The sequence below is a fragment of the Panthera pardus genome, unplaced genomic scaffold (assembly GCF_024362965.1).
Source record: "Panthera pardus isolate Hobbes unplaced genomic scaffold, ASM2436296v1 HiC_scaffold_20, whole genome shotgun sequence".
Taxonomy (NCBI): Eukaryota; Metazoa; Chordata; class Mammalia; order Carnivora; family Felidae; genus Panthera; species Panthera pardus.
In genome coordinates, this window is record NW_026526766.1 from 72,978,360 (window position 1) to 73,005,031 (window position 26,672).

The window sequence follows — 26,672 nt, forward strand, 5'->3', positions numbered from 1 at the left end:
TGCATGTCTTTCTGCCCAGAGTGACAGTAGAGTAAGTGGTCTTTTTGTTGGCCATTACCATCAATTTTTAAGATGTCAGACTTTTAAGTGTTTTGATCCCTTTACATTTTCATCCTACTCTCCTTAAAATGACGAGCGAGTACATGCCAGAAGATCTACATGACATTTCTCACAGGAGGCAGGGTCTTCATGAAGCTGCAAATAACTCAGCATACCACGGATTCCTGAATTTAAAAGCTAACCCACCATATCCTAATCTCTTCTTCGGTGTTTATGCTATTGGGCAAGAGGCCCTGAGTTGGGCCTCTAGGATCTTCACGACCAAGGCTTGAAGTGAGCACTGGCCCTGCCTATCCCTTCAGAAATGCCAGAACGCTGCTGTTATCTGCCATTCCTACTCACTGGCCCCCAGAAAGCATCTTACCATCCAGGACCATCCCTAGTCACCTCCATAGTGTAGTATGAGGAACATGGACTTTGGAGTCCAGCATACCTGGGTTTGAATCTTGGCTCCCCCACTTACCAGAAGTGTGACCTTGGGGCACGTGGGTGGCTCAGGTGGTTAAGCTCCAACTTCGGCCTGGGTCATGATCTCACGGTTCGTGGGTTTGAACCCTGTGTTGGGCTCTGTGCTGACAGCTCAGAGCTTGGAGCCTGCCTCGGATTCTGTGTCTCCCTCTTTCTGCCCCTCCCCTGCTCATACTCCCCCACTTACCAGAAGTGTGACCTTGGGGCACATGGGTGGCTCAGGTGGTTAAGCTCCAACTTTGGCCTGGGTCATGATCTCACGGTTCGTGGGTTCGAACCCTGTGTTGGGCTCTGTGCTGACAGCTCAGAGCTTGGAGCCTGCCTCGGATTCTGTGTCTCCCTCTTTCTGCCCCTCCCCTGCTCATACTCTCTCAAAAATAAAATTAAAAAAAAAAACAGAAGTGTGACCTTAGGCAAGTGATTTTGATAATCCCTAAACCTTAGTGTTCTCATTTATAAAAAGGCAATAATGGTACCATTTTCAACTTGGGAGCAATATGTATAAGCCACCTAGCACTTAATAGGCAACTGGACGATAGTAAGTATATTTTTGATGATTTTTACTCCAGCTTTCAGGAACTGAAAGGTAAGCTCTTCGGGATGAGGTTAGTATCTCTTCACGAGCACCTGACCATTTTCTAGAAATGAACACTAGGACCTAAGGAATAACAATTTATGTATGGGGTTTTAGTTGTGTCTAAAAGGATTTATGCTGCAATAAGCCCTTACGTACTCATCTGGTAAATGTCTCCTGTATACAAAAAATGGCATGGAAATTTCCTGCGAACTGGAATGGCATCCTCTCACTCTGCCCCTGATAGCCTCACATTCTAGACCCAGCAGGGGGAGACTAGGAGAGCAGTGTAGCCATAAAGTTTTGACATGGGTTCAGAAATCAATATGCTTGGGTTCAAATCTCAGCTCTACCCCTTAATAGCTGAGCATTAGTTTCCCCTTTTGTAAAATGAGGATCTAGTACTCTCACAGGAGTTAAAGATTAAATGAGATAATCTGTATAACGCACTCCATACAGTGTCTTTACATATACAGCCCTCTGAGTATTGGCTGATTAGGAGGGAAGATGAAATTAAGGAGGCTCAATGTTTTCATGCTTCTGTGCCTATTCATGCTGGGAAGTGACAGCTTAAGACAGAAGCTAGTTTCTCTCCCCTCCCCCACCCCGCCTTTTTTTTTCTCTTCTATCCTGGCCTTTGCAGGCTTCGAGGTAATGTACTCAATTTCCCTATCTGGAGCCTGACTCTTGCTCTGTCTTTAAGACCATAACAGAATTGAAGGTCTTTTATCAAACTGGAAGTATAAAGGTTTTGAAAGAACAGTTGGAGAAAGAGAACTATATATCCTTTTCTATCACTGCCTCTCCCATGTGTATTTTTTTAATGTTTATTTTTGAGAGAGAGGGTGCATGCACAAGTGGGGGAGGGGCAGAGAGAGGGGGACAGAGGATCTGAAGCGGGCTCTGTGCTGACAGTAGTGAGCTCAATGTGGGGCTTGAAATGAACTGTGAAATCATGACCTGAGCCAAAGTTGGACACTCAACCGACTGAGCCACCCAGGTGCTCTGCCTCTCCCATAATCTTTTTACCCAGCCTTCAACTACCCCTAGAACTGGGTAAAATCTTGCCAAAGGGTCTCTTCAGAACTGATGATTCCAGGGGCGCCTGGATGGCTCAATTAAGCATCTGACTCTTGATTTCAGATCATGATCTCACAGCTCATGAGTTTGTGCCCCACGTTGGGTTCTGCACTGACAATGAGGAGCCTGCTTGGGATTCTCTCCCTCTCAGCCCCTCCCCTGCTCAAGTGTGTGCATGCATGCACAGTCTCTCAAAATAAATAAATAAAATTAAAAACTGATGACTCTTGAGGCTCCTTCTACCACAGTTGGCAATTCACTGTAGTTGAATGAAACAGTGAAAACAATAGGACGTGATTTTTTTTAAGGTTTTGTTTTTTTTTTTTTTTTTAGTAATCTCTACACCCAATGTGGGGCTTGAACTCACAACCCCGAGATGGAGTCACATGCTCCTGAGCCAGCCAGGCACCCCTCCTCCCTTCCGATTCTAAATTACCCTCTCAGATTAGCTCCTGGTGGCAAAAATTCTTAGGCAAGTTGGAAAAGGATGGCAAATTGGAATGATGGGAATATTGTTAGCATTCCTATTATCATATTTCCCTCCACTGCCTGTCCCCCTCCAAATTATGCCCACACTAGCTACAAAGCCATTCTGTAAACAGATTCTGGAAACCCACAGCTTGATCACATTTATACAAAATCACTAGAATCTAATCTCCACAAGGGCAGAGATCTTGGATTTTGTTCACTGATGTTACTAAATGCCTAAAATGGTCCTGGCACATAACAGAAACTCAATAAATACTTGCTGAAGAGACAAGTTGAATGAGTCCGTGACTGCAAGTGTCCTGTGTTTAGACACTCAGTAAAGGTGGGAAGAATGATGTCACCTCTTGGAGCAATTACCTTTCAAAGTCTTGAGGTTAACAGTACTATTATACTTCATTAAGGGTGTTGCACACTTTTCCAAAAATAGATTTATTTTTAAAAACAAAAGTCAGACAAGTTTTATAGAGTCAAATTTTCCAGAGATAAACTAGAGTTTGGATTTCCACTTAGAGTGAAAGGTAAGCATTAGTTATCTTATGCAGAAGTATTTCTCTGCAGGAGTAAAACATTCTGCTTGACTTCAAGCACTCAATTCTCTAAACCTTATTTGTACTTCTGCCATCATTTTACTCCATTCCAGGGCTCTGGCATGCAAGATAATCTGCCTCTAAAATTCAAAACTTCCAAATTGAGATGAACGATTGTTGGGCTTGGGTTGGGGTTTATAACCAATTCGATCATTAATCATTTGTTCCCGGTTCTTGGGGTCACTGCTGAGCCCAATGGCACCTTCTCCATCACTGATTCCTACGACATCCACTTCTTCCTTTTGTTTCTTACGGTTCTGAAAGTATAAAAGTTTTAGGATTTAGGCAACATTCTTTCCATTACCAAACATTTAGCACCTACCATGCACTAGGCATACGGTAAAGTCTAGGGTTAAGGTCTATGGAATAATAAGCTGAAATCCTAGGTTTAAATGGATAATAAGGGTACAAGGGGGATACAGGGATATAGTGATAAAAGATATAACCCCTACCCTCCAGGATGTCACAGTCTAACTGGGAAACAGGTAAACAGACAGTGACAACACAGGGTGATCGTGGCTATGACAGAGGAAAGTCCACACTACCAAAGAGACACAAAGAAGGAAGAATTGGGTGTGCAGTGGTACAGCTTCAGAGCAGGAAGCTGCAATTAGAAAGATAAATAATAATGAGAAGATGGATGTTAGCTGAACGTACTGTGGTCATCATTTCACAATATCTGTCAATCACACCATCATCCTCTACGTCTTAAACTTACACAGTGATATATGTTACTCCTCAATAAAACAAGAAAAAAAGAGTTGGTAGACAAGAGGGAGAGAAGGGTGTTTCAATAAATGTATTATTCAAGAGAACAGATGGAAAAATTAAGTGGTAAAGCAATAGCCACCAGAAATTAACAGTTTCCCTAACACCATGAGATTAAATGTAACACAGGAATACAAGGTTTTGTGCTATCTTATCAAAAGGCCTGTGTTTCAAGGTTTCATTTCGTTTTCAGGTAAAAGGGTTGGCTCTTACATCACAAGTGACTGCAGAATTCAAGTCCATGTCTTGGTTTGGTCACTTTTTTTTTTTATTTTTTAAGTAATCCCTACACCCAACGTGGGGCTTGAACTCACAACCTCGAGATCAAAAGTTGCATGCTCCACCGACTAAGCCAGCCAGGTGCCCCTCAGTTTGATCATTTTCAAAGACAGCCTAACCCTGATCCCATAACTACTACTACCTAACTATAAAGATGGTATTAGATAATAACATCCCCTGAGAGCATGAACAAACGTTTTATCCAGTGTGCATTAGGAGAGTGACTACTCTAGCCACTGGAATCCCCACTATTATTCACCACTTACTAATGAACTCCGCATGTAAGTGCCAAGATCATAGAAGTACACTGAATAAGATGTTACTTTATACATATATATGTATGTGTGTATATAAAATGACCTTTCCGAGTTACTCTCTAGTTAGTCTACATTACCAATAAGTAACATTACAAAGTTCACCCCAAATACCTTAGTGAAAACAGGTTAAAAGGCAAAGGATACTATCATTTTATAAGCCATGAGAAACTGAGAATGTCCAAATGGAATGAAATCATTTAAAAGGCTTCCCACCATGAATAACTGCTGACTGTTTCAGAATCCAGAGTCATCAAAATGTAATTAAACTAATTTCAGTAACAAATGAAATACCAGTTTCTATAGGTTTCATTTAAGTTTAGTTTAAGGCAAAACTATTCCTAAGTTGCTCTAAAACAGGTCAAACTCACTGGATAATTGCCTTTAGTAGAAAGACTGACTCAATAGTGAGCTGATTCTGCAGAGTCAAAGTTCAGTATGCCAACACTTTATGAGACTCATTCCAGCTGAAGTTTAAACCATACTGAAAGGGCATTTCAGGGAAAGAGAACTGAGTGTGCAGAGGCACTGAGATTAAAGATAACTTGTCAGTGGAAGATAAAGTGGAGAGATGAGCAAGGACTACGCCACAAAGGGCTTTGTACACCATCCTAAGGAGTCAAGGAGTTATTCTGAGGGTTACTAAAGAATTTAAGTCTTATCAATGGACATCTAATACTGGGGGATAAGCTACACTTAAAAATACATACTGAGGGGCACCTGAGTGGCTCAGTCGGTTAAGTGTCTGACTCTTGATCTCAACTTAGGTCTTGATCTCAGGGGCATGAGTTTAAGCCCCACGTGGAGCCTACTTAAAAACAAAACAAAACAAAACAAAACAAAACATACGGAGTTCCTACCATCATACCAGATGCTGGGAACTCAACAGTGAAGCAGACAGACATGATTTCTACAATCAAGGCTCCTAATATAAATGCTTTTACAATAAGCAAATCACTGTAAATTATAACAAATGCTGTAAAGTAAAAGAATAGAGTGCTTTGAGAGACCCTAGTGAGATGGTGACAGCATGATGGGAATGACACCCTTAACTTGGGATAGGTCAGAAGCAGCATCTCAGACTGAGAAAGTGACATTTAAACAGACATGAAGAAAGGGGGAGAGGAAAATAACATGGGCAAAGGCCACGAGTGATAAAATAGCTTGGCATATTCAAGGAAATGGAAGAAAGCCAGTGTGCCTGGGGTACAGAGACCAAAGCAAAGAATGGCAGGAGGTAAAACCCGAGGGGCCAGAACATACCAAATCTTGTAGGCCATGGTAAGGAACTGAGATTTTATTCTATGTGCAGGAAACCATGAGTAGTTTTAAGCAGGGGAATGACATGATCTGAAAATTTTTAAAGATCATTCTAGAAACCTGATTGAGAATGGATTAACGAAACTAAAATGCAAGTAGGAAGACCATTTAAGACGCAACTGAGATTGTACAGAGAAAGATGATGGTTACTTGGACTGGGGTTGTAACCGTGGAGACGCACAGGGAAAAAATAAAGGGTAAGGAAAAGCTAGAACTCAGGAGTGACTCCTAGATTTCTGGCTCGAGCATCTATATAGATACCCACAAGGGAACACTGAGGTGGAACCGCCTTGAGGAAAAAAATCAAGAGGTTTTTTGTTCTAACGTGTTCAGTTCAGTAGGCTGAACGGTGACCTCCAAAGCTCTTAGGTCCTAATCCTTGAACCTCTAAATGTTGCCTTACATGGGAAAAGGGTCTTTGCAGATGTGATAAGGATCTTGAAATGGAGACATTATCCTGAATTATCTGGGTGGGCCCTAAACGCCATCACATGTATCCTTGTAAGAGAGGGCCAAGGGAGATTTCACAGACAGAACAAGAGAAAACAATGTGATCGTGGACACAGAGATTGAAGTGATGTAGCCACAAGTCAAGGAATACCAGTGGCTACCAGAAGCTGAGAGTCAAGGAACGGATTCTCCTCCAGAGCCTCTGGAGGGAGCATGGGTCCTGCTGACACCTTGATTTGGGACCACTCACACTGATTTCAGATTTCTGGCCTACAGAATGGTAAAAAAATAGATTTCTGTTGTTTTAAACCACCAATTTTGTGGTAATTTGTTATAGCAAGCCACAGGAAACTAACACATTAAGTCTGAGATGCCTGTAAAGCATCCAAATAGAGGTTTCAAATAAGCTATTGGTCTAAGCGTCTGGAGTTCAAAAGTTAAGAGCTATTGTTTTAAATATCCCTAAGGGTTCAAAAGTTGTATTCTTACCTCCAGGTCCTTTCGAATGCTCTCAAACTCCTCGATGTCATCAAGCTTCAGCTCCAGGCGGGTTGGTTTTCGCCGCAGCATAATGAGATCAACCCCAAGGGCCAGACCCAGTGAACCGTCAGCTATTAGAAATAGCAGAGGAGGAAAAACTGGAGGGGAAAAACCTCAGCTACAAATACAAGATCAATTTGTCCGCATGCATGCTAAATGAACAGTGATACAAAAGACTCATTTGGGTTCACACAGACACTTTGATGTCATGATTATTACATGATGGAGATCTGTAACTCCGCAATTCCAAAAAAAAACAGTTTTCAAGGAAAAAAAAAAGAGCAAGCTGCCTATAAAAGAGAATTCTAGGTAATAATCGCCTTAATCTTATGCTCCAGTCACATTTAAAAAAACATTCCACCTTAGAGAATAAAGTTAAAATATCACATCTTAAAAATAAATTAAATAAATAAATGATCACATCTTAATTCGGTATAGTTAGTGGGAGAGTACATGGCCGTTAAAGTTGTTCAGCTCTGTGCGAGAACTGTAAGAGATCTGTGAATCTGTAAGAGATTTCCTGAATACTGAAATCAGTTTACTAAATTTTAGGCAAACTCCATATAACTCACAATTCACGGGGTTATCCTCAGGGTCTAAATAGGTCCTAAATGGACAGGTCATTCATTAAACAAACACTTCTTGTGCTCCGGCTACAGAGTTGAAAGGCATAGTCGCAGTCTGTGGGGAAAACAAACACGTAAACAGAAAATTGCAACATACTCTAATAAGATGATGAGGATAACACGATGGCACCACACAGGCACCCAATCCAGTCTGGGCAGAGTGTGGGGTAGACAGGGATGTGGAACACTTCCTGGAGGAGATCTCTAAGCTGACTTGTGAAGGGCAGCCAGAGAAAGGAGGGTAAGGAAGGGCATTCCAGGCAGAGAGAACAAGTACGCCAAGAGGCTCAAAAGAACACTCTGAAAACCCAAGGTGATGCTTATGCTAACAAAAAACAATTTCCTTAAAGACAGTGAAACTCCCCAACTGAGTTCACAACCTGTTGAGGGCAACATCTTTATAGTCTCCATTGCCCCAAGTAGTGTGAATCTATAATAACCAGTCAGTAAATGTGTTGTTGAATAAACTAAGACACCCCAATTAGACGAAACGAACTTTTCTTGAACGCTGTGCTACGCTTTCCCACTCCCCTTCTTTGGACTTTTATTTTAACACAGAAACCCTCTGAAGCTGACAAAATTAGCTCTATATTAAAAATGAAGTCGAGGCTGTTCAGTTTGGTTAGTAAATGTCAGCCTCCTATAAAAACTACATGGTGAAAATTAAATGAGAATGATGTCAGTGAAAGCTCCTTTAGAGTATGTACAATTACAGGGGCGTCGGTCTGGCTCAGTCGGTAGGTAGTGCATACACAGTCTTAATCTCAGGGTCATGAGTTCAAACCCCATGTTGGGTGTGGAGCTTACTTTCAAAGAGTATGTACAGATATAAATTATTATCACATCTATCTAGGAAGTAGCTAGAGACTCTGAAGTATACGAAGGAAGAAATGTATCCTCCCTGGAAGCTTGGAACAGAACCGGCTGGCACATTACATTTCAAAATTGCTTTGTATGAAATCAAATACTATCTTGATTTCAATGTAAACAAATGGTAGAGGAAGCCAAAGTTCCAAGGGGGGAATAAGGGAGGAAAGAATATTTAAAAGGAAGAAAAACCCTGCTGCAGGTTTTCTTCACTTTTCTGCAAACTGTGAAAAGCTCGCCACTAGGAGGCAGTACAGAGTAACGGGCAAAAGCGCTCCCTCAGGAGGCCAAAGGGCAGGGGGCGAGATTCTAATGCCACCCGCCACTGATCTTGGACAATTAGTTTCATCTTTCACTGGCCCTTAGTTTCCTCAGGTTTCTGTACTCTGTTGTTGTATAGATTGAACGACGTAATGCACAGCAAGTTCCTAGAACGTGACTTGGCATTTAGTAAACACTCAATAAACAATAGCTATTATTATTGTAATTGCCCTTGGGGAAGGGGAGGGCGGGCTGTCCAGCTCAAGAAACACCAATAGTTTAAGCATCTCCACCCCCAACACGGGGGCAAAACCTTTGCCTTGTTATCTCCGATGTCCCAGCACCCAGCGGAACCCAGGGCCACGCAGAGTTGCCCGGGCTCAGTTTACCTGACGCTTTCGTGGGCATCATCTCACTCGGAGTCAGACACAAAGACCGGGCTGAATACAAACTTCAACAAAAGCAGGCCGTACCTCCTCCTCCGGGTTTTTATTTTTACTTTGGCGCTAGAGGGCTCTTTGAGCCTAATCTGTCGCCACTGCTCAAATACACCAAAAATTCACCCAACTCAGAGGAAGGCCCTGGGACAACGTCCCCACAGCGGAGAACAGCACTCCCTCCGCAGCTCCAGAGCGGCACTCACGAGTCCAGGGAGAGGGTGTCCATGGCAACATGGCCCTCCGCTCAGGAGGCGTGAAGCCCCTCTTATTAGGGCCAAGAGCGACAACCGGCCTCGGAAGCCCTCCATTTGCTACCGGAGTTCAGCCCAGGGCCGCGCGACTCGACGCACCTACCTCTTTTCAACCCAGCTCAGCCTCTTCCCGGAACCCCGGCGCCCACCGCGAGTCTCCTGCTAAGCTCACTGGACTACACTTCCCAGACTGCTCTGGACCTCCCTCCTGCAGAACCTCGTCCTCCTCCCGCTTTCCTCAGAGGCTCTTCGATTGGCGCCACGACTCTCGCCTACTACGATTCCCATCATGCTACCCGTCACCCAGGACGCTGCGTCGGCCCTCGGCCCACTTCCGGTCGGTGACGTACTTCCGCTTTGCTGGGCGCGCGGTGGACGGTCTGAAACGCAGATCTCGGCTTCGGCTGGGGTTTCGCGGCTCCAGAGCTCGGCATGGCTTCCTCACGAGCCTCCTCCACGGTACGGATGTCAGCTCACTCCTGCAAGAAGCGCGAAGGGGGCTGGGAAGGTGTTCTTGGGGATTGGGGCCGCTCGGGAACGGGCTAAGGCGGTGGAGGACTGGGGTGAAAGGCTGCGAGACTCGGTCCTGCCTTAGCGCAGCCGTGTTTTCCTGATCTCTGAGTGCTTGCCTGTGTTTTAGTTGATTTGCATCTCTAACTACAGCCCCTAACGGTAAATACCTCTTCCGACTGGTCCAGAAACGGAGCTCTGAAAGGGAGTAGTGTTGTGGCCCAGATGTATGTCTGTGTCAGACTTCTTAATTGTAATAAGGCCTTCCAGCTTCATGTCTGTTGCCTTACGACTGAAAACGTTTGAAATGTGTAGGCCGGTAACTAACTTGTTCCCCCTTAATAATTGCGTTGGTTATTTGTTATCCTTTCTTTCCCCTGTGATGAGCCGAAGCCTCGGGTGTTTCATAAAACCCAAGAAGAGATTGCCACCGAATGATGTGAACATGTGCCAAAGCAAACCTTTGATAGAAAAATTACCAAAAGTAATTCACTAGTTTTTCCAGCCTCTTCCTGTCTGCAGAACCTAAGTGATTAAGAGACACCCCCCCCCCCGCGCCCCACCCAATCAGTGAAGATACCTTAACTGGTGTCCAGCTTGTCCTTTGGGGAGGAAATAGGATTGAAGCTCCGTCCTTTGGGGGAAGCCTAGTGAATTGCTAAGACTGAGCCTTAAGTTAATCCAGGTCTTTGATTTAGCAGGCAACCAAAACTAAGGCACCTGATGACTTAGTTGCTCCCGTTGTGAAGAAACCACATATCTATTACGGAAGTTTGGAAGAGAAGGAGAGGGAGCGTCTGGCCAAAGGAGAGTCTGGGATTTTGGGAAAAGAAGGACTTAAAGCTGGAATTGAAGCAGGAAATATTAACATAACCTCTGGTAAGATGCAAATTGTGAGTCCCTCATTATCTTGGTTTTATAATGTCAAAAAATTTTCAATTAAATTTGCATCTTTATAAGGCCGTCCTTTGCCTACCCCAGTTAGCAACATCCAGAGAGACTTTTTCTTAAAACCTTTTATACAGTTTTTCTTCCATTCACTTGTTAGTAATTTTACCAGGAATTTATTCAGTGTATATTGAAGTTTATTTATTTTGAGAGAGAGAACTCGAGTGGGTGGGGCCCTGTTCAGCACAGAGCCCGATGTGGGACTCAAACTCATGAACCTAAGCAGAAAGTAAACCTGAGTTGCAAGCTTAACTGACCCATACACCCCTAATAAGTATGTGTTTGGATTCAAATTGATTCCATTTGTCTTCTGAAGATCTAACATAGTTCTGGCGTTGATTTGAAGCTACTGTGGTTTGTACCATTCTCCCCTTTTAGTTCTCCAGTTTTCACACTCAATGAAATCTGTTTTAAGTCACAAAACTAATAGTTATTTTTATTTTGAAAGAAATGAAACTAGAAATGTGTGAAGTAGAAAATGTAATCCTTATTAACTGGGTTTTTCAATAATTTAATAAAGCTGTAAAAATTTGTAATTTTTTTCATAAATGAAACTGTGATGTACAGATTGTTTTTGTTTTTTATTTTTGAGAGAGAGAGTGAGTGCGCGAGCAGGGGAGGGGTCAGAGGGAAGGAGGGAAAGAAAGAATCCCAAGCAGGCTCCACACTCAGTGCGGTGCCCGACATAGGGCTTGATCCCACAACCCCGGGATCATGACCTGAGCCAAAATCAAGAGTCAGACAACTCAACCAACTGACCACCCAGGCCCCTCCAATTTTCCTGCCTTTTAAAGCTGTGCCGTTTAGTTTTTTGTGTTTGACACAATCTAATAAACTGAGAAACAGTAAACTATGAATTTATGTACTAGATTAGTTCCTAGAGGTATACACAGACTCCAATTATAAGACATTTATTTTTTCCCCTATTTGAAGAAGATCTGGTGATTATGTTGATGTTGCCTGTTCTTTTTATAGGAGAGGTGTTTGAAATTGAAGAGCACATCAGTGAACGACAGGCTGAAGTATTAGCCGAGTTTGAGAGAAGAAAGCGAGCCCGGCAAATCAATGTTTCCACTGATGACTCAGAGGTCAAGGCTTGCCTTAGAGCCTTGGGGGAGCCCATCACACTCTTTGGAGAGGGTCCAGCTGAAAGAAGAGAAAGGTGTGCCCTTTCTAAATTTTTACCCTCATCTTTAATCACAAGGTTCTACTTTCCAATTTTAGTTGATATTTGTAGTAAAACTTTAATAGAACGTCTTAGGTAATGTTAATAAAATATGTTACTCAGTTGTTTTTATATAGTTTAGCCCATGATCTAAGTAGGCCAGTTTTTTACTCCATTACTAATTTTTTTTTTCTAAACTATGAATAGGGTGTTAATATACGAACCCCCTTTCCCCAGTATGGAATTATGAGTTGGGTAAATATTTGTTGTCGAACTTGGAACATTTAGACAACACGCTTTCTTTGCCAGTGACATAAAACATAACGATAAGTACTTTTTGGTTATTATTGAAAGGTTATTCTTCAGATGATGTTCCTCTTGTGATTTTAAGGTCACAGAGTCTCTTAGTGACAGGCTAGTCATACACAGTTATGAGGACCTCCCTTGTCTTTCTGTCCACTGTCCCATCTCTCCCTTTCATCATTTTTTTTTCCTGGTTTGCATGGTCTGTGCATTTAGTCACTAAACCTCTCCCATTATCTCGTGTCCATTAAATAGAACCAATAATGTTGGGCCTGTTTAAAATAACAAGGGGGAAAAAAAAAAACAACACTGTGTACCAACCTAGTATCTTACAAAACCAGGCTGGCTGGCCACAAGGTGGGAGGAACGGAGAAGAGGGGGCAGCTCTGGGCAGGTAGCTGGGGGCCAGGAAGGGCTAAAGGACAGACAGAAAAGGCAGCTCCCAGATGGGAGGGGGCTGGTTGTCCTAGTGGGGGAGGGGTGCAAACGGTACTTCAGAAGAGTGGAACTTGGGGAGGGGACCAGTCAGTGCTTTCTCTACCAGAGCACAGTGTTGGAGGAGGTGCTCTGTGCCACCGCTTGCCTACCCCTGGTACTAGGAGAACTGAGCCATGAGCCCTGGGTATGATGAGCTCCTCTGAAGCATGGATGACAGCCTGCCCCTCCCCCCCGGTCCCCTTTTCCTTGAGGCTCAGCTACTCCTCACTTACTGCATTTACTTTCTTTGGGCCCTTACCCCTCATTTATTCATCAGCAAACCGACCACTGCCACATTGAAATTGCTCTTTATTAAGGTCACTAATTTATCTTTACTGAGAATAGCCCTGGTACACTGTCAGCTACTCCCTCTTTGAAACACTCCCTTTCATAAACCAAATCCTAATTTTTCTCCGATTTCTCTGGCTAATTCTTCTAAGCCTCTTTTTTTCCCTGCCTAACCTTTATATACTGCAGTTCTTTGTCTTGATTCTACACTCATCCTGGGCGATGAGATCCACTCCCGTGGCATTGTTTACCATGTATATTCTGAGGACTCCCAGATCCCTATTTGTAGCCTAGATATTCTGTAGGTACTTCAAACTGGACATGTATAAATCAAACTCATCTGTTTCCCTCCCTTGTCTTATTCTCCTTTTAAATAACATTACCATTCACAGTTTTCAGTTGCCTTACCTCCTTTGTAATCCGTCAGCAAAATCTAGTCTGTTCTAGATTTGTGCCCAAATGTACCTCCTCTTTTCTCTACCTTCATTGCTTTCACACCTAGATGATTGTAATAGTCCCAGACTTGTGGTATTGCTTGCTTAAAATCCAACAGTGTCTTCTTATTAAACATAGAGTAGGGGTGCTTGTGTGGCTTAGTTAAGCGTCTGACTCTTGATTTCATCTCAGGTCATGATCCCAGGGTCATGGGATCGAGCCCTACATCAGGCTCCTGACTGAGCGTGGAGCCTGCTTGAGACATTTCTCCCTCTCCCTCTCTCTCCCCACACTCCCTCTCTCTCCCCGTCTTTCCTCCGTCTCTCTCACTCTGTCTCACTCAAAATAAATAAACATTAAAAACAACAACATGGAGTAAAAAAACTGTGGATCATACTCTTTAATCTTTTGTGCCTCTCTTCCTCAATTTAATAGACTTAGTAGCCTTAAGGGTCTTCCTGGAATACTCAAACTCTTTTTTCTGTTTTTTCACTTAATTTTTCTTTTTGCCTTTTTTTTTTTTTTTAAATGTTTGTTCACTTTTGAGAGAGAGAGACAGAGTGGGAGCATTGAGGGGCAGAGAGAGAGGGAGACACAGAATCTGAAGCAGGCTCCAGGCTCTGAGCTGTCAGCACAGACCCCGACGTCGGGCTCGAACCGCAAACCAGGAGATCAGGACCTGAGCCAAAGTTGGATGCTTAACCAACTGAGCCACCCAGGCACCCCTCCCCTCTCTTGCCTTTTAAAGCCTTTTTATTCTTTTGGTTTCAGCATAAGTGCCACCTTCTCAAAGAAGACTTTTATCACCTGACCCCTTATAAAGTAAGCCCCTTCTTTATTACCTCTCCTAGAACGTTACTCTCTCAATAGCATTTACAAAGGGTATACTTTTAGTGTTGTTTGTTTATCTTCCAACCAACAGCAAAGTCTTACTATGGCGACCCTTAGGTGAATGTCTTGAGTCCCTACTGCCTCTGTCTTAAATCAGACCACCATTAAGACTCCGGGGATTCCTAAATAGTAGACTGATTTCCCTGCCTTTATTATTCCCTCTTCAATCCATTCTCTCTACTTCCCCAGGGATCTTTCTCAAAGGTAAACCGTCTTTACCATGGCATGAGGAGCTCTTTGTGACCTGGCCCCTACTTCTGTTTGTAGCCCTAGCTTTCACCAGCCCTTTTCTGGCACTCGGTGCTCCAGCCATACTGAACTATTTGTGATTCCAAGTTCAATATGTTTTGCTATCTCCAGACCTTTGCATTTGTTGAACCCTCAGCTTCAGTTGTCCTTTCCCATTCTTGACCTGTCGACCTTACTAATTGAGGACTCAGTGTAGGGAACACCTCTCTGAAACCATCCCTGATTTTCCCTTCAAGCCTAGGTTAGGTATTTCTTTTGTTTCCCCTCAGTGCCCAGCAGTTACCACTGTCAATACTTACTATAGCGTATTGTGGTTCCCTGTTACTTTCTGTCCATCCACCTTCTCCCTTCTCCGCCCCCGTTCCCAACCCCCAGGATTATGCTACTTGGAATGAAGAACTGCTACTTAGTCGTTTTTGTACACTTAGCACCTCAGTGCGTAATCCAGCATATTGTGGCATGGAGCAAAGGTTGGCTGTCTTCACAGACCAAGTGGTAGCAGTGTTGCGGCTCGTTGACTCTAAACTGAAAACAGTAATTGCTTATAGTCCAATTTAAGCAATCTCTAAATGAAGAAGACCGAGTGAAAGAAATCACACTAGAGAGATGCCTGGGTGGCTCATTTGGTAGAGCATGTGACTCTTGGTTCTTGGGGTCGTAAGTTCGAGTCTCACATTGGATCTAGAGATTATTAAAAAAATGAATAAACTTAAAAAAAGAAAAATCATGCTGGAAGTTTAGGCATGATATGACTCTTAATGTTGCCTTAAATGGAGAGAGTAGGGCAAGCTTTCTCTCTTCTTAGATACATTTTTCCTAGCTTTATCTCAACTCCATTTAAATTCTGATCTTTTTTGTTACAGGTTAAGAAATATCCTCTCAGTGGTTGGTACTGATGCCTTAAAAAAGACCAAAAAAGATGATGAGAAATCTAAGAAGTCCAAAGAAGAGGTAAAATATGTCTTTGGCGTCACAGTAATAAAATGAAGGAAATGAGGGGTTAGTTCTCTCATTTTCTGTTTTCAGGGTTTGCTTTGCTAGAGGGGAGGGAAGTTTTGAGGATTCTACCATTCAGGAATAGTTGTTGACCATAGTTTGTGGTTCCTGTGTGGGTATAAATGAAGGTAGGTAGGTTTCAACACATGGAAAAACCCATAGCATTCCTAGTGTAACTTCTAACAAGGAACCGGAAGCCATCCAATAAGAGTTCATAAAAACACAGTAGAGGGGCACCTGGCTGGTTCAGTCGGTGGAGCATATGACTCTTGATCTCAGGTTTGTGAGTTCAAGCCCCACATTGGGCATGGAGCCTACTTTAAAACACACACACACGCAGTAAAAAGCACACACGCCTGATTTCATCCTATGACTGAACTAATTCACCTTTTTTCAAGACAGTTACAATAGAGAACTGACAGCTATGAGCAGGATGCTTCAGACTTAACATTTTTGCTCTTAATTTAAATTTCAGTATCAACAAACCTGGTACCATGAAGGACCAAACAGCCTGAAGGTTGCTAGACTGTGGATTGCTAATTATTCGCTGCCAAGGTACAGAGAGCCTCTAGAAGGAGAAAGAAGCATATTTTTTCTTGTTTTCTCTTAAGCAGTGATGATCTGTTTTATAAAGACTGGTGGTTCTTAAATGAAACTGATGGTAGGAATACTTGTGTGGACCTTCGTTTCCAGTCTGTCTGTTCACAGTAATGTTTCTGTGTCACAGGGCAATGAAACGCTTAGAAGAGGCCCGTCTCCATAAAGAGATTCCAGAGACAACGAGGACCTCCCAAATGCAAGAGCTGCACAAATCTCTCCGGGTAAGATGCTCTCAGTGATTGTCTAATATATTAAGGGCTCTTAACTACACATTAGATTGCCTACTTCGGTCTGCCTCTTGGAAGGTACAGGCAACTGTGGCAGTTACGGCGGCAGGAACCTGCTGTAATTAGGACTTAACAGAGGCCTGTGGGTCTACACTTCAGTTCCCCTTGAATATGTCAAAGCTGTACTTTAGCCCTCTCTATGGTTTTCCTGGGTGTGTTGAGCTGACACAGAAACTAGTGATACTGCTAGTGTAAAAGATACATGTGAGTTCCAGGTGAGCCTTAACTCCATTCGTTAACATAAGTATCTCCTAACAACAGAAGCGTAAAAGAATCTTGTGGGGGTGGGAGGGTGGCTAAAACCAGAAAGTTGTTTTTTTTATTGTGGAAAAGCCAAAAAACTCTTGGATCAGCCTATTAATGATTACTGTTTGTCTTTTTTTTTTTTTTTTAAGTCTTTGAATAATTTCTGCAGTCAGATTGGGGATGATCGGCCTATCTCCTACTGCCACTTTAGTCCTAATTCCAAAATGCTGGCCACAGCTTGTTGGTAAGTCCCATTTTACCGTGATATTTTTTCCTAAATGGAGGATAGGTTCGGGGGGGTGGGGGATCAGCCTTTTTCTTAGGTGCTCATTTCTGTGTCCTTTTCCTCTGCTTCTCATGATCGTACCAAACTAGAGATGCCAGTACTTTCCCCTTATATTATACAAGATAGTCTGGGTATAATACTTCTGCCTGTTCACAAGGGACACCAGAGATCCATGACACACCAGTCATGCTCTTGATGCTAGCGTTTTGGAGCAGATAAATAGTGGATTTATAGACTGACCAGTATCCACACCTCAGTAGAGCTTTTCTTTTTAAGTTAGATAGCCCAGGCAAGGTACTCTGTAAGCTTCAGTTGCTTTATGTGTAAAGGAGGGTGAGATAATGTTGTAAACCATTTTACCTTAATAGTGTGCCTTATGTGGTAAGGACTCAGTAAACACGAATTACTGTTTGTTGTTGTTGTTTTCTAGTTATTGCCACATATGCAGAAAGCCCTTAGGATGTGATAATTTTGTTGTTCTATTTAGTGATTCAGTTATTTTCCTGGGACATGGCCATCAAGTGAGAAGAGAAACTTCCTTACTTTGCATGCACAGGAACTTCTTGACTAGATAGAAATTGAGCCTGGTTCAGGAGAAAGCGAAGGACCTACACAAATCCCCCGCCTCTCCAAGCCTCCGCTACCTTCCTTAGAAGTAGAAATGATCATTCCCACATTATGTACCTCACAGGTCTATTATAAGGATCACTGAGATGATAGGAATAAAAGTAATTTGTTGGAAATTTTCTGAAATAAAGTCTTTTTAAAAAATTTTAGGGACTTCGTAAGTAGTAAAGTGCTCTTCATATTTAAGGAGTTAGTATGATTATTGATATTACTGTTGGATAGTTTAATTTGTCCTATCTTTCCTCACCGATCACTCTAGACGTTGAGGAGAATAGCTTGTACTATATTAACTACAGTCCTGTAGAGGCCTCAGGTTGCGTGAGACGTGCATATAGCTTTCTTCTGTAAACCATCAAATGATAAGCTTTCTTTTTCTGTGTGCCACTGTAAAGTTTTTGGGGGGTGAGAAGAGATTGTGCTTTAGGAATGTTACCAAGGTACCTTTTCCTTCCCAGACCAACCCTGGCTGAGATGCTTTCCTTTGTATTTGATAGGAGTGGGCTTTGCAAGCTCTGGTCTGTTCCCGATTGCAACCTCCTTCACACTCTCCGAGGTGAGTTAGAATCTTGTTTGTATGTCACTCGTTTTCCCAGCGTGAACCCTCTTCAGACAGTGAAACTAATACTCTGCCTGACACTCAGACCCAGTGCACACAAGATTAATTTTTGATTTGAATTGACAGGGTTTGGTTTTCTCTGACCACAAGGTGGGAACATAATGACCTTATACACAAACCACTATTCTCTCGTGTACAACCCCACTCTGGCATTGTACAGTCTCTAGACCAAATAAATAAAGGTTGTTTGTGTTTTGCACCTTTTTTAAGTTTATTTATTTTGAGAGAGAGGCAGTGTGAGGGTGAGGGAGCAGAGAGAATCTGAAGCAGGCTCTGCATTGTCAGCATGGAGCCCGATATGGGGCTCGAACTCAGGAAACCCTGAGATCATGGCCTGAGCTGAAATCAAGAGTTGGACACTTGACCGACTGAGCCACCCAGGTGCCCCTTTGTTTTGCTTTTTTTAATGTAATTTAAATGTTTTGGTTTTTTTTTTTAAGTTTGTCTTTTATTTTGAGAAAGAGCATGAGTGGGGGGAGGGCAGAGAGGGAGGAAGACAGAATCCCAAGCAGGCTCCACTCTGCCAGTGCAGAGCCCAGAACAGGGTTCAAACTCAAGAAACTGAGATCATGACCTGAGCTGAAACCAAGAGTCAGTCGCTCAACCAACTGAGCCACCCAGGCACCCTTGTAATTTAAATATTGATTTAAGTTAAAACAGTTTTTTTTTTTAATAGTTGAGTAGTCACCCTACTACTCTTACCTGTCCACATGTTCTCTAATACTTGTCTGTGTTACTCATCATAGTCTGTTTTCACACATAAATTATAAGGAGTAGGGACCCGCTTCTGGGAAGGGAGGGGAATAAATTAAAAAAAAAAAAAAAAAAAAAAACGAGTGGGGACCCTTTAACTTTCATCTCTTACACCCCTTCAGGCCATAACACAAACGTAGGAGCAATTGTATTCCATCCAAAATCCACTGTCTCCTTGGACCAGAAAGATGTCAATCTGGCATCTTGTGCTGCTGATGGTTCTGTGAAGCTTTGGAGCCTTGACAGGTAAATATTACTGTTCTGTCGATACTGCAGTCACTAAGGTAAATAATTGCTTGGTTGGTCCTTGGGACCTGAAAATCTGGCATTTAACTCCAGGGATGATCTTGAGAGTCCAGGGAGCTTGGTGTGAATGTGGAATGTAGGATTTCTTTCTTAGACCTGTTCTCACCAAAGGAGTTGGATCTGGTTTTTCTTATTTGTTAACTTTGGACCTCAATTTTTGCCTCTAACACAGTGGCCATTGTTTTCCCCCTCCAGTTATTCTGGAAAGATATATTTACACCTCCTATGCAATACATTGACATTGGAGAAATGCACCATTTGGTAGATTGACTAAAGATAATATTCTTGGCAGCACATTGGTTCCTAGCAGATGGGCACTAGGGGAGAGGAAAGTGAAGTTCTGTCTGACAGTCTTGCCAAGGAACTGATGTCTCCTCCCAACTGCTTCCTCCTTTGCCTAGCCTGTATTCTCCCATTATAACAGTTGATGATGTTGTTGTTTTTAACATGTTTATGATGGTTGTATTCCAAAAAATTTTTGAAAGCACTTTGCTGGCTAAAAGAAATCTGAATTCAGTTGCTTAGTTTTTTTTTTTTCTTTGGGAAAGCACATGAGACTTTAATTCCAGGTTTCTGTAGAGGGCTAATTAGTTTCTCCATCCTTTGCCAGATAGGGTCTGTCTTCTGAGCAGAGCAGGTTTTAATTGGCTTCATATCACTTAGCAATATTTGTTCCCTAGGGCTTTGATTAGCTCTATGTATGCACATTGACAAAGTTCCCTTTTTAATTGCCCTCCTTAGGGTTTGTGTTTATTTCCTTTCACTGGTGTTTCAGAACTTTTTTTCTGTGATTACTGGGGAGGAGAATTTAATGGTTACCAAAACGAAACTAAGCGTCTATTTAGGAGTTCCTTTTTTCATGTGGATCCTTCAACAAGCTAAAGTTTGAGGAAAATTTATCTGTAATCCACTTGCACCAAAACTGTTTGATTTCTGTAGCTTCATATCTCCATCAAAGTATGTTTTCTTTCTAGAATCTTAACACTCCTTTGGTGTAAGGAGACTATTTTGCTTGTCAGGCTGAATTATCTTTTATTTTTCTCTAATCGTAAATGAGAACAGCATTAAGAGTTGATTATCGGGGCACCTGGGTGGCTCAGTTGGTTGGGCGTCTGACTTAAGCTCAGGTCACGATCTCACAGTTCGTGAGTTGGAGCCCCGCATCAGGCTCTCTGCCCCTCCTCTTTCACTGTGTCTCTCTCTCAAAAACAAATAAACATTTAAAAATTAAAGAGTTGATTATCACAGTGAATTGAGATATAGAAAGATAGATAGTTGTTTATCGAAATACTTTGGGCAGTTTTGCCTTGTAAGCACATGAAATAGTCCCAAATCTTTTAAAACTTGGGAAAGTAACATAAATTGTTCCTTAAATTAAAAAAAAAAAAAAAAAAAGCCTTGCATTTTTAATAAACTATGAGTTTAGTTACATAGTCTATTAAATCATACAGAATGGGTACATCAGTCACAACAGTTAACAAATTCAATGAACATTTATGACTATAAAATAGCTTACTCACTTGTATTTGTGTCTTTTTCAGTGATGAACCAGTGGCAGATATTGAAGGCCATACAGTACGTGTGGCCCGTGTAATGTGGCATCCATCAGGACGTTTCTTGGGCACCACTTGGTAAGCCATCCTGTTCTGTTCATACAGGCCCATGGCATGTTGTTAACCTTTACGACTAACTGCCAAGTAAATTTTAAGAACAGAAATCTTCAAGTAGGATTTTCTTGGACTGCAATGACTCAAAATCCGAAAAGAGGATTATAAAGTTATTACCAAGTGTATTTGCTTTTGTTTTTTTCTTTAGTTTTTTTTTTAATGTTTATTTATTTTAGAGAGAGAGAGAGAGAGAGAGAGACATAGCAGGAGCAGGGTAGGGGCAGAGAGAGACAGAGAGAGAGAGACCCCGAACTCTAAGTGGGCTTCAGGCTCTGAGCTGTCAGCACAGAGCCTGACACAGGGCTCAAACCCATAAACCTCAAGATCATGACCTGAGCCGAAGTTGGGTGCTTAACCAACTGAGCCACCCAGGTGCCCCCAAGTGTATTTGCTTTTAAATTGCAGTTAATCAGAAATTTCAGTCACTAATTGCCAGAAAACTAGAACTTTCACTTTTTTTCTTTTTTAAGGGAGTCAGGGAGGGGCAGAGAGAATCTAAAGCAGGCTCCATGCTCATCGTGGAGCCCGATGCGGGGTCCAATCCCATGACCCTGGCGTCATGACCTGAGCCAAAATCGAGTTGGACGCTCAACCAGCTGAGCCATTTAGGTGCCCCATATTCTCTTTACCAATGTTTTGTTTTGTTTCTGCCACACGTTGTATTGTAATCTCTCTGCTTACAAATCAGTCTCCCTTTCTGGAGTACTTGGCTGGCTCAGGCAGTAGAACATGTGACTCTTGATCCCTGATTTATAAGTTCAAGGCCCATGTTGGGTGCAAAGATTACTTAAAAATAAAATCTTTAGAGCCGTCTGGGTGGCTTAGTCGGTTAAGCATCCGACTTCAGCTCAGGTCATGATGTCACAGTTTGTGAGCCCTGCGTCGGGCTCTGTGCTGGCAGCTCCGAGCCTGGAGCCTGCTTTGGATTCTGTGTCTCCCTCTCTCTCTGCCTCTCTCTGGCTTGTGCACACAAGCACTCTCTTTCTGTCTCTAAAATAAACATTAAAATTTTTTCAGAAAAAAGATAATAAAATCTTTGTTAAAAGAGTGCAAATTGGTTTCCTTTTCTGGTTCTGTAAGTTCATTGAGGGCAGAATGTGTTAAAGAACTTTTTAATTGAGATGTAATTTACATGTAATAGAATGGACTTATTTTCATGCACTCATGTAACCCACATTCCTTTTAATAGAATATTTCCATCACCCTAGAAAGTTCCTTCATGTCCCTTCCTAATGGACTCCCCGCTTCCAGAGCAACCACTGATCTGATTTCTATCGCTGTAAATTAATTCTGTCTGTTCATACTTTTTATTCTTTTGTGGCTGGCTTCTTTTAGTCAGTATAATGTTTTTAAGATTCATTTATGTTGCGTGTTTCCTTTTTTTTTTTTTTAATTTTTTTTTTTTAATGTTTATTTATTTTTGAAAGAGAGACAGAGACCAGAGACAGCATTAATAGGGGACGGGCAGACAGAGGGAGACACAGAATCTGAAGCAGGCTCCAGGCTCTGAGCTGCCAGCACAGAGCCCAATGCGGGGCTCGAACCCACAAACTGCTAGATCGTGACCTGAGCTGAAGTCAGATGCTTAACCGACTGAGCCATCCAGCTGCCCCAGAAGTTTCTTTTTATTGCTGAGGAGTATTCAGTTGTGTGACTCTGCCACAGTTTACTTATCCCTTGTCTTACTGAAGGACATTTGGGCTTTTTCCAGGTTTGGATCACTCAGAATAAAGGTTTCATGAACATTCTCATATAGTGCTTTATACGAACATATTTTTGTTGTTTAAGGTGTTTTTCGTTTTTTGCTTTTTACGTTTGTTTAAGTAATCTCTACCCCAATGTGGGTCTTGAACTCATGACCCTGAGACTGAGTCACGTGCTCCACCAGCTGAGCCATCCAGGTGCCCCTCTAGTTGCATTTATTAAAGAGACTTTGTTTTCCCTATTGAAATGGTGTTAATGGTCTCATTTGAATATCTTTGACCAAAATTGTGTAGGTCTCTTCCTATACTTTCTCATCTGTTGCATTGATCTATCTGCTTATTGTTCTTTGTCTCTCCAGCATCAGTTGAAGGCCCAACAAATAGTCAGTGAGTAAAAAAACTTAACAGTTGAACTGAGAAAGAAAGAAGGCAACAGCCTTTGCTGGGCCATTCTTAGGAAATTGTATTCTTAAAATAGCCACTGAAGTAAGTTACTAGGAAGTCCATGGTTTCCCAGTTAGCACTCAAGACAGATATGCTTAGTTGTTGAGGTATTGTTTATACCAGAAAAGAATTTCTTGTTAATACGGTTGTACAAGTAGTTTCAGAAGCATAATTTAAGTTACAAGTGTTTGTAACACATTGTAGGAACTGAATATCTGCTAGTTAATTTCTAATTAATTTTTTTTTGTAGCTATGACCGCTCATGGCGCTTATGGGATTTAGAGGCTCAAGAGGAGATCCTGCATCAGGAAGGCCACAGCATGGGCGTGTATGACATCGCCTTCCATCAGGATGGCTCTTTGGCTGGCACTGGGTAAGCCCTCTTCCACATAGCCAGGGGCAGCTCAGTGGTTCGCCTCTTATGTATCCTTGCTTCCACGGAGAAATGGATTCAGAGTGTTCATTTATAAATTCTTTTGTCAGGGGACTGGATGCATTTGGTCGTGTTTGGGACCTGCGTACAGGACGGTGTATCATGTTCCTAGAAGGCCACCTGAAGGAAATCTATGGAATAAATTTCTCCCCCAATGGGTAAAATAAACTCATTGAATGACAGGTGGGAAGGGTTATTGGTCACAATGTATCTTTGTTTCTGACTTCGATACTACACCTGATCCACAGCTACCACATTGCAACCGGCAGCGGTGACAACACCTGCAAAGTGTGGGACCTCCGGCAGCGGCGCTGTGTCTATACCATCCCCGCCCATCAGAACTTAGTGACCGGTGTCAAGTTTGAGCGTAAGTTTTCCTCCCGGTTTGCCCGTTCACAGGACAGACAGATTGTACTTCACGGGATGCAGGCTAGGCTTTGGCTTCACTCGGAAGTGTGACAGGAGAGGATTTGGCCCCTGGTGAAGAAGGAGCAAATTCTAATTTCCTTCGCCGTAGCGTATTTTCAGACACAGCTCTGGCACAGCTTGCTTCTTGTTTCAGGAAGTAAAGAAGACTTTCATAAATGCTTTGAGTCATTTTTTTTTTTTTCCATGAAAGTTGTAAGCACTGAATCCTTAATATTACTGTGAACAGATTGTCAGGGAAAGAGCCAGAAGAACTTAATAATGTTACTTGTTTCCCTAAGTCTGCTTGTAGTCCCATTTTCCTGGAGGCCTTATAGGAATGTAGATGAGAATGTTGGACTTTTCTAAATGGGGAAATCCCTTCTTTTTCAAAATCATATGTTCTAGCAGATTTTTGTGCTTTTATTTTCTTTGCTCTTTTGATATGTGAATTCCTCAAGCAGCTCCCCTTTTCTCTTAAAGCTATCCATGGGAATTTCTTGCTTACTGGTGCTTACGACAACACAGCCAAGATCTGGACACACCCAGGCTGGTCCCCACTGAAGACTTTGGCTGGCCATGAAGGCAAAGTGATGGGCCTAGACATTTCTTCTGATGGGCAGCTCATAGCCACTTGCTCTTATGACAGGACCTTCAAGCTCTGGATGGCTGAATAGGCAGGACCGTGGAAAAAGGACTCTAACCTCAAGCTCTCCCTTAAGAACCATTTTCAAAAGAAAGGGATTGATATTTTTTGTCCTATCACGTTTTTTGCCAGTTATCGTGTGTAGACCCTCTAAAGAATTGGATCTCCGGGCCTCCCTCCACTCCAGGTAGGCAGCCAAGCCTCTGGGTGTTGATGAACCCATTTCATAGTTGAAATTTTAATTTTCATCTTCAAGCCCTGCCATGGACTGCGTAGACATTGTTTTTTGTTAATCTTTTGTTTGAATGCCTTGTTGCCTCCTTCACCGCACTCAGGATTATGACTGGCTCCATTTTTAATTTTGAAACTTGGCTTTCCATTACATGGTACATGCTTCAGGACTACATGTGACCCACAGAGCAAGGTGGCTGGCCTGTAGTCTGGAAGCCCTCAACTTAAGAGGCACTTCTCACCACACACTGGTTAACCGATGCCTGACAGTGGGAACCTTTCCTCTACCTTGAGAAGGGAAATGAAGAGGTAGACCACAGCTGTGCTCAGGGCGATGCAGCAAAGATTTTACCTCTTCCTGTTGAGTTCGAATGGAATGCTCACTGCAGCAGGAAGCTCAGAACTGAACATTGGCCCTGTCAGAAAATAATCCTCCATTTTGCTCTGAAGTTTGGCATCCTTCGTGTCAGCCCAAAGCTAGGCCGTTGTGTCAAGATGCAGTGAAATTTGTAGGACGCAAACGTGAAGTCTGTGTTGTGCCACCTCCTCTGTGTTGGTTAGAGGACGCACCCTGTGTGTCCAGGTGACTGGAAAAAACCCTAGTGGGCATTCCTGAACATAAACCTTTTCTTTTTTTTCTTTATTACACACTTGCTACAGAGTAAAATTCTGTCATAAAAACTGTCCTTTAAAAACTTATTTTGTATCATTAAGCATTTTCTGAATCGCAGCCATCGGTCCATAGAAGCCCCCCCCCCCCTTTTTTGTTGTTTTTGGTTTGAGATACAACGGATGATATTAAATATGGCTTATTCCAGTTCCAGTCTCCTTATAGTTTTTCGTAGAGACTGTTGGACTGTGGGCCAGACTAGCGGTGAGGCGTGTCTGGACTCTGTCATTCGTGCTCCTTGGTCCTGCAGTGGTTACCTTCACCTCTGTCCATCCCAGATGTCCAGCCACTGAGCACTGGGAGGACACGGTCCATTCTCACAAAATACAGGAATTCGGAAGAAGAAAGGCATTTGAGAAAGGCTTATGTGATGGCTTTTCCTTAAATGTTGAAAACACTTTCATTTGCAGTTCCAGAGAGCTTGACAGTGGCTTTGTCTGACTCTCCTTGGCAAACTGTGAGTGTGTGATGATGTAGCTAAATATTCTGTTTCATCTAATTTTAATTATAACCAGATAGTTGCATCTTTTGAGTACCTGTTAAGCTTCTGAATTACCAGCTCTACCCCCTCTTGGGCACTTGGCATTTCACTATTTAAGTATTAATGGGCTCTAGTTTCCTCCGTAGTTGGCCACGAAAAATAATTCTTGGTTACTTCTTTTGTAGTATGCATGCATGAACTAATAGTGAACATTAGTGTTTTAGCATGCAATTTGGGTATAGTGTGTTAACAAAGGTTTTTCGTTTTTCAAATTTGAATTTTACTATTAGTTCCATTAAACTTTTTTTTTTTTTTGGTTGTTCCAAGAGATGTAGAGGTAGCAGTTGGGTGAGCACATTTTCACGTAAGCCTTTGGCAAAACAGTTACCTTGTGGAATATACATTTGTGCATTGGAAATATTGTAAGGAAATAGCTGAGGAGCATAAACCAAATGTAGCATAAACCAAATGTAGCATTTCCTAATAACAGTGAGATAAATATCAGAGCCACCACTTAACGGACCTAACTTACTGCCTAGAGACTGTGCCAGGCATGTTCAGACACCTCATTTAATCCTCCCAATCTTCTGAATTATTCTCCTTTGATAGAGCCGAAGCTCAGAGAAGTAACTTGC

The 26,672-nt window shown here is 42.4% G+C and overlaps 2 protein-coding genes across 8 annotated transcripts; one reads left to right on the plus strand and one right to left on the minus strand.

Annotated features, from left to right (window-relative positions):
* Positions 1-3,084: 3,084 nt before the first annotated feature.
* CDC26 (cell division cycle 26) lies at positions 3,085-9,621 on the minus strand. 4 transcript variants are annotated; one of them, XM_019454147.2, is made up of 4 exons: positions 9,478-9,618; positions 7,653-7,768; positions 6,879-7,000; positions 3,085-3,515 (listed from the first exon to the last, which is right to left on the minus strand). In XM_019454147.2, the coding sequence occupies exons 3-4, from the start codon at positions 6,957-6,959 to the stop codon at positions 3,339-3,341; spliced, it is 258 nt and encodes an 85-aa protein (XP_019309692.1). In that variant the 5' UTR covers positions 6,960-7,000; positions 7,653-7,768; positions 9,478-9,618; the 3' UTR covers positions 3,085-3,338. The 4 variants fall into 4 exon arrangements, with proteins under 4 accessions (XP_019309692.1, XP_019309690.1, XP_019309691.1 ...); XM_019454145.2 differs by lacking the exon at positions 7,653-7,768 and adding an exon at positions 7,502-7,610 and having other exon boundaries at positions 9,478-9,608; XM_019454146.2 differs by lacking the exons at positions 7,653-7,768; positions 9,478-9,618 and adding exons at positions 7,502-7,610; positions 9,073-9,442.
* A 79-nt stretch (positions 9,622-9,700) lies between these two features.
* PRPF4 (pre-mRNA processing factor 4) lies at positions 9,701-25,585 on the plus strand. 4 transcript variants are annotated; one of them, XM_019454126.2, is made up of 14 exons: positions 9,701-9,833; positions 10,586-10,763; positions 11,808-11,994; positions 15,504-15,591; positions 16,112-16,191; positions 16,364-16,457; positions 16,919-17,013; positions 18,177-18,235; positions 19,174-19,297; positions 20,899-20,988; positions 23,422-23,544; positions 23,655-23,762; positions 23,853-23,971; positions 24,493-25,585. In XM_019454126.2, the coding sequence occupies exons 1-14, from the start codon at positions 9,807-9,809 to the stop codon at positions 24,684-24,686; spliced, it is 1,566 nt and encodes a 521-aa protein (XP_019309671.1). In that variant the 5' UTR covers positions 9,701-9,806; the 3' UTR covers positions 24,687-25,585. The 4 variants fall into 4 exon arrangements, with proteins under 4 accessions (XP_019309671.1, XP_019309670.1, XP_019309669.1 ...); XM_019454125.2 differs by having other exon boundaries at positions 9,719-9,833; positions 10,583-10,763; XM_019454124.2 differs by lacking the exon at positions 9,701-9,833 and adding an exon at positions 9,945-10,368 and having other exon boundaries at positions 10,583-10,763.
* The last annotated feature ends 1,087 nt before the right edge of the window (positions 25,586-26,672 follow it).

Bases quoted from the DNA above. Each gene is read 5' to 3' on its own strand.
- CDC26 (XM_019454145.2), bottom strand. From the start codon at position 7,553: ATGACCTGTCCATTTAGGACCTATTTAGACCCTGAGGATAACCCCGTG. The intron at 7,001-7,501 runs GTGAGTTATATG...TATTTCTAATAG, and splicing joins TGAGGATAACCCCGTGAATT to CTGACGGTTCACTGGGTCTG. The intron at 3,516-6,878 runs GTAAGAATACAA...TTATACTTTCAG, and splicing joins GCATTCGAAAGGACCTGGAG to AACCGTAAGAAACAAAAGGA.
- PRPF4 (XM_019454124.2), top strand. From the start codon at position 10,114: ATGTCTGTGTCAGACTTCTTAATTGTAATAAGGCCTTCCAGCTTCATG. The intron at 15,592-16,111 runs GTAAAATATGTC...TTTAAATTTCAG, and splicing joins CTAAGAAGTCCAAAGAAGAG to TATCAACAAACCTGGTACCA. The intron at 23,545-23,654 runs GTAAGCCCTCTT...TTCTTTTGTCAG, and splicing joins GGCTCTTTGGCTGGCACTGG to GGGACTGGATGCATTTGGTC.